The sequence below is a fragment of the Tasmannia lanceolata genome, unplaced genomic scaffold (genome assembly GCF_043159265.1).
Source record: "Tasmannia lanceolata isolate RefF3 unplaced genomic scaffold, GAP_Taslan_0.1 ptg000003l, whole genome shotgun sequence".
Taxonomy (NCBI): domain Eukaryota; kingdom Viridiplantae; phylum Streptophyta; class Magnoliopsida; order Canellales; family Winteraceae; genus Tasmannia; species Tasmannia lanceolata.
Window position 1 is genome coordinate 39,498,611 of NW_027518680.1, and position 7,005 is coordinate 39,505,615.

Genomic DNA, 7,005 nt, shown 5'->3' on the forward strand with positions numbered 1-7,005 from the left:
ACTCCCTAAAACCTAGGACACAACAAGACGTAAGTGTTCCTAAGGGGCCATAAAGGTTCATACGATAGGAGACCGTAATCCAACGGCTCCTAAGACGCGGATCGAGTTAATTCGATTTGTTAAACTTAATGATTTTCAATTTTTGAGGATTTTTTATTCCTAAACATCTAAGGAATATCAAAGGCTCTATAGTTCGCAAGTTTCGGCCTCGAATCGCAACCATGGAAGGAAATCGTGCTCTCAACACTTGTATAATTTAGCACGGAAATTATAGTATCTTAGTGCCTGGCATATTTCTCAGGATTTCCGTGGACAGTGGACCTCGGAGCCAATATCATACTATAATTTACGCACTCCAATTATGCAGGATTAATCGCAATTAGTATACGATTACGGTTGCGATCTCGGTAGTTAAACTATCGCGGTATAGCTAATTTACAATAGAGATCTATGAACCCTAAGGTTTCTGTTTCAAACAAGTTAGGGATTAAATTCATGATGTAAAGTTAAGATTTGTTTGAGGTTTTTACTGACTTTTGTGTTGATTTGCTATTAAATTATGATTTATTAACATTAAGACCAGATTGCTAGGATTACACAGAAACCCTAAGCAATCAAACCCCAAATCAGCTGAAACTTTTCCAGTAACAAGATATGGATGATTGTAGCATACTGAAATAATTTCATAAATTATCATTAAGATATGATATCAATTTCTATTTTTCCAAAATTTAAATCAGATTATATATTAACACAACAACTTATAGCATATCAATTTCAAATTAATCCAAACTTTCACAGAATAGAGATCTAGATTATTATAGCTTATTGGAAAACTTATATGAATTTTTATTAAGATTTGATATCCATTTCCAATTTCTTCAAATTCAAATCAGTTCATAGATTAACACAGTAACTTATAGCATATCAATTTCAAATTAATCCAAACTTTCACAGAATAAATATAATCATGAGATTAGACTACGGTATGAATTTCATTGACTTTTATTACGATTTGATGTCAATTACAATTCACAAAAAAATTGGATGAAACAAAAGAATTACTTAAAAAACAAACCTAATAGTATCCTAAAATCAAATAAAAAATTTCAGTAGATATATAATAGATTATAAAATTTTCTATCAAAATTTCAAAACTTAAAAATTAAATCTCCTCCATAAAATCAATTTTTAAATAGAAAAGGAGAATTTGTTTCGTAGGAATTGAAACCCATTTATTAAAATAAATTACAAAACCATATTAAAACTTTGCAAAACCAATTGAAAATTTTTATCTAACATTCCAGTAACCAAAGTTACTATTTTGTAAAGAAAAATTTCTAAAATTTACTAATTTAATACGAAAACGAATTACAGCACGTAAAATGAAGAAGCGATTAGAAAACAAATAAAAAAAAATTTTGAAAAAAAGATTTCATGAGAAATTCAATTTATTATTGAACATTAATTCTGGAGAGTTTCATCAATTTGTAAAACATTCTGATATTTATTAAAAATGGCTAAAATTTAAAATAATTTAAAACCGGATTAAACAAATTCAAAAAAATTCAAAAATGTTTGGGTGTATTGGAAATCAAAACATTGGTTTATAAACAAGATTTTACAAATTTTGGACATGGTTGGATATACTTTTGGATTCATTCATCAAGAAATAACCCCTTTCGGGGTTATTGTTTGAAAAATAGAATGAAAATTAAAACGGCCAAACCGCGATTGGAAATTAAGTTTCCAGTAGTATTTTATTTTATATAAATCCCAGAAAATATCAGTTTTTAAAGAAACCCACCTTTTCTAATACTTGCTTTGATAATCCGATTTAAATCCATATTGAATAAAAAACGAAAGAAAATCATTATTAAATGGAGGAAATTTATCTTTTTGGTGAAATTTTGAATTTTGAAAACTTATAATCTATATTATAACATACTGGCATTTGAAGGAAAAATTCATTGATTTGATCTATCAAAAGTAAAACCCTAGCATGTTTTTCTACTTTTGATATTACAAAGATAAAGATCCTACCGTTGATCGCGCTCATTGTCTTTAGGGTGCGTAGATCCGAGGTATACGCTTTGTCGCACCCTTTTATATGATGAAGAAGACCCAAAGAACACCCCAAAGATCATTGATATGTGATTTGTTGAAGAAGAAAATGAATTTTAAGAATTCCTTTTGTGAAGAATCCTTGAGAGATATGAACACACTTCAAGAGAGAAGAGGTTTTTTTTTTCTTGGGAGGAGAGAGAAAAATGACGAATTTGGATTTTTTTCAACCTTTTTAAGGATTGTTTGCTTTGATTTTTATATAAAAAAAGCTAGGGTTAAGAGAGAAATAGTAATTTCCAATGTGAGAGCTCCCTTTTTGGCTTGTTTCCAATTTTTCCCTCTTACTTTCTTTCTTTCTTGTTTCCAAATTGGATTTGATTCCAATCTTAATTGCTTGTCAATCAAGACATGCTATTCTCATTCCACATTGCTTCTTTGGAAGAAAACCTTTTTAAGCAATCATTCATCTTTTCCTTCTTTCCTTTTTTTTATTTTTTATTCTTTTTATTTTTCTTTTAACAAATATGATGTCACCATTGTGACATCATCAAGGTTGGGTGCTCAACTCATGTGGGTCAACCATGTGGGCCGCCCACCATGGTGGTTGACCCATATGGGTGAACCCACATGAGCTCCATCTTTGCGGGCTTTAGCCCAATGGGTCATTTCACACGGGTTTCGGGTTTTTCCGTAAAAAATCAATAAAATCTTTCTAAATTCAACATTCTATATATGGACCCAACCCATTTGACATTTATGGTGCATCCCTCACACATGATCGGACCATCTTTTTTGGAAAATAACTTTTCGGATCAAAATGCCCTTATTTGACTGTTAGACATCCAAATGCGACCAGAATAACTCGGATTGATTCCCCATCTAAAGGAAAAAATAAAAAATGGAAAGTCTTTGTGGTCAAACTTAAAAAATAGAAACTTTTAAAATTGGGTCCTTTCAGTGAGCAATATTAAACAGGATCATTTGGTATCCCCTGAAAATACTAAAAATGCCCTCAACACTTAGAATTTCCAAATTAAGCGAAACTTCTGAGATATTCTAAATTTAGCAGGTTTTTCAAAATTCAGGAAATCATTCATAATCTCTCAGACATATTTCGGGGATCAAAAGAATTACACAGGAAAAGACCAAATTACCCCGAGATGCTAGAATTTGGCGAGATTAGGGAAAACCCTGAGAAATTATAAAAATAGCAGATTTTCAAAAATTTATGAACGGACTCAAGATTTCTCAAATATAACTCGGGGGTCAAACGACACATCGGGAATGACCAAAATACCCCTGCAGTGCAAAATAGGCAAAAATAAGGGAAACCCTGAAAATTCTAAAAATAGCAAGTTTTTTTCATTTGCTTGGAAACTTGAACTTTTATCTTCCAGAGGCCAAAGGAACCCCCTAGAGACCTTTAGGATCGCGAATCAACTTCAAAATTCTTCTAATAAAATGAAATCTACCCTAAAATGCATGGATGCCTAATCTAATGTTGAATACGGATTCAAAACTCGATGATACTACCGAATCTTTTGCTTTTTAAAGCGTAGCAAAATGGGGGTGTCTACAGAGGGTTTTGAGTGATAGGAATTAGGATGTTTTCGGGAATTTCCAAGGATACCCTTGGAATTTCTAAGCAGCTTTCTATGACTTTCTGGGAATTTATAGGGCTAATCTAAGGCTATTTGGGTTTCTAGGGTAATGGATGGCCTAGAAGACATCGGGATTTATCCGTTTTCATGCTCATAAATGATTTTTTCACCTTCTTGGCTTAAGAGTACGGATCGAGCCGGAATGATCATCGTCAGAGTCATCATCATGGCAACCTATCGTTAGTCCGATCTTGGGAAAAATTGGGGTGTCTACATGGCCGACGTACTCCCTGAGGGATTCGCCTTTCCCTTCTGTTGAGGGCCATGAGGGCATCGGTGCTCTTATGGCGAGGACAATTTTTTTCGAAATAGGCGACGAATTCGCGACCGAGCTCTTGGAAGGAGGAGATGGAGCCCAACTACGATCTAGAGTACTAGCTATTGGCGGACTTCTTTAGCATCGAGGAGAATGCCTGGCACATGATATCGTCGGATGCTCCATGGAAGAGCATAGTCCTTCGAAAAGTTCGGAGCTATTCCAAGGGGTCGGTGGTGCCATTATAGGAATCAAGATGTGGCATCTTGAAGGTCGATGGGACCTATGCAACCTTGATTTATGGGGTGAACGGCTGGTAGGCTTCGGCTTCCCACTCATCCAAGCGGTCTTTTTCTTTCGGTTCACTGATCTTCTGCCGAATCTCTTGGATTTGGCGTTGAAGATCGACGATAGCTCGGATTGCAAGGTCAGTTACCTCGATTTGTAAGAGTTGATATTGATTCGTCAGAGGTGCTCTTGCTGAGGTAGATCCCTGCCGAGTTTGCTGGCTCCTAGTCATCATCTTGTTCAGAAGGAGTTCTCCTATTAAAGAAAATCGAAGGATCCCCTGGGCGGAGCCAAATCCACCTTTGTCGAATGAGCTTGGATTGAACTTCGATCTGTGCAAGTCCTGCACTCAAAGAACACACATTAGAGGTCTCGGAGCTTGGACTCCAGGAAGACCCTCCGACGCTCAGCTAAGAAATCGGTACAACAAGAGAAATCCAAATAGCAAAGGAGCAGTAATAATATCCAGGGATCTTAGATGTTAGATTTATAGCTTTGGACTTACTTGTATTGGGGTCATTCCTAATTGGTCGACTTCCGTAAGGAGTCGGTTTCCATGTTTACCTTGGAGATCCTCAAGCTCCCTTTTGGGACTCGGTTTTCTTTATATAATTGAGAACGCCTCATGGGATTCGACCTCCCTTATGGGGCACTGCACTTTTTAAGTTCGGTGTAGAGGCCACCTGTCAAGAGTTCATTGGATGGACGGATTTTACCCCAAACAATAACACTATCGTTTAGTTTAAGAAATTCTTCGCTTCTTATTGTTTCAACATGAGGAGCGACGATGGCGATTTTAGTCACCGAGTCAACCGGGCCACAGTAAATAAGATATATAAGCAGCGTGCTACATCAAGTATCGATAGTATTTAGTACAAAAAGCCAAACTTCCGTCACATATTCTTCGCGTGACACTATAACCGAAACCTTTTACTAACACAAGTAAAGGGGTGAGCTTTCCAGCTAAAAACCCACTCCCTCTCTCTCTCTCTCTCTCTTTCTCTCTCTCTCTGGCATAGAAAAGACAAGATGCTCTCTCCTACACCATTTTCCCTTTGTTGCGCCCTCCTCCTCTGCCTTCCTGTCGCTCTCTTTTTCTCAGTCAGCTCCACAACAATCACCACTATCTGTAACCCTAACAGCAACAGTAACAAAAGCCTATCAACGCTCCCTTTTCCCAATGACAAAAACAAGAATAAAACTACCCCCTTCATCCGTCCTCTACCACAAGACGATGCTCAACTTTTCCATCTAGCTTCTCATGTAAACCCAAACCCAATTCCATCCACCCCAAATAAAATTGCCTTCATGTTTCTCACCACCTCCTCTCTCCCTTTCACCCCTCTCTGGCAACGCTACTTCTTCCCAAACCAATCAAATCCCCAAACCCACATCCCAAACCCTAATAATCTCTTCAACATCTACATACACTCCGATCCATCCAACCCTCAAAACTCTCCCTTCACGGGTATCTTCTCAAACCGCACAATCCCTTCCAAACCCACACTCCGATCCCACCCTTCTCTAATCTCCGCCGCTCGCCGCCTCCTCGCCAACGCCCTCCTCCACGACCCTTCAAACTCTATGTTCGCCCTCCTCTCTCCCACATGCATCCCACTCCACTCCTTCCCCTTCACATACAAAATCCTCATCCGTTCAAAAAAAAGTTTCATAGAGATCCTTAAAGACGAGCCTGGAATAAAGGCCCGGTACATAGCTCGAGGGGAGGACACTATGCTCCCCGAAGTTCCGATCCAGAGTTTCCGAGTGGGGTCACAATTCTTTGTGCTCGCACGTAGGCACGCAATGTTGGTGGTGAACGACACACGGCTGTGGCGGAAATTTAATTTGCCCTGTAAAAGTGACTCCACTTGTTATCCTGAAGAGCATTATTTTCCGACGCTTTTGAGCATGCGGGACCCTCTCTCGTGTGTACCTGCCACGCTTACACATGTGGATTGGAGAGGGACCCATGGGGGACATCCTCGCACTTACAATGAGTCCCAGGTGGGACCGGAGCTTATTCGTTCGCTCCGGGGAGATCGGCCGAGATATGGCGATGGAGGGAGTAATTTGACGGAGGAATACCCGTTTCTGTTTGCGAGGAAATTTTCGCCGGAGGGTCTCGAAAAGTTGATGGAAATCGCGGATGACGTTATTTTCAGGGATTGATGAGATATGGGAAAAGGGGATCATTGTGTAATTAAGGATGCTGTAATTACTATACTAAATCAATAAATCAAAGAGATCCAGAGTGATCTAGAACCTTGATTTTAACCCAAGCACTCTATCTCACCTTAGAGTTAGGAGAAATTATGTGATGAGTGGGCCAACAAAATCCTATACATCATCTCACCCTTGATATTTGATCCAACAGCAACAACTTTTTAAGATGCTTTTGTCGGATTAACTATCAAGGGTGGTGTTAGGGGTAAAATCCTTCCTCCTACTAGAATTCGGGTGCGTGGCACCTCAACCAAGTAAGAAATCGAACTTGTCTCTTGGATAACAAGGGCAAGAAGGATTCTTTGATCTCCACATATAGCAGGTGCGTGGCACCTCAACCAAGTAAGAAATCGAACTTGTCTCTTGGATAACAAGGGCAAGAAGGATTCTTTGATCTCCACATATAGCAACCCCGAATAAAATGGAAAGTGCCTAAGGGAAATACCAGACCTAGCACGACAACTTTCCTAGAAGTTCGGTGGTCCAATATAGAAACTAGTTCCCACG

General features: G+C 38.4%; 1 protein-coding gene across 1 annotated transcript; it reads left to right on the forward strand.

The window, feature by feature from the left end:
• Window positions 1-5,209: 5,209 nt before the first annotated feature.
• Window positions 5,210-6,549, forward strand: LOC143862290 (glycosyltransferase BC10-like). Its single transcript, XM_077373311.1, has one exon. The coding sequence runs from the start codon at window positions 5,302-5,304 to the stop codon at window positions 6,442-6,444; it is 1,143 nt and encodes a 380-aa protein (XP_077229426.1). The 5' UTR covers window positions 5,210-5,301; the 3' UTR covers window positions 6,445-6,549.
• The last annotated feature ends 456 nt before the right edge of the window (window positions 6,550-7,005 follow it).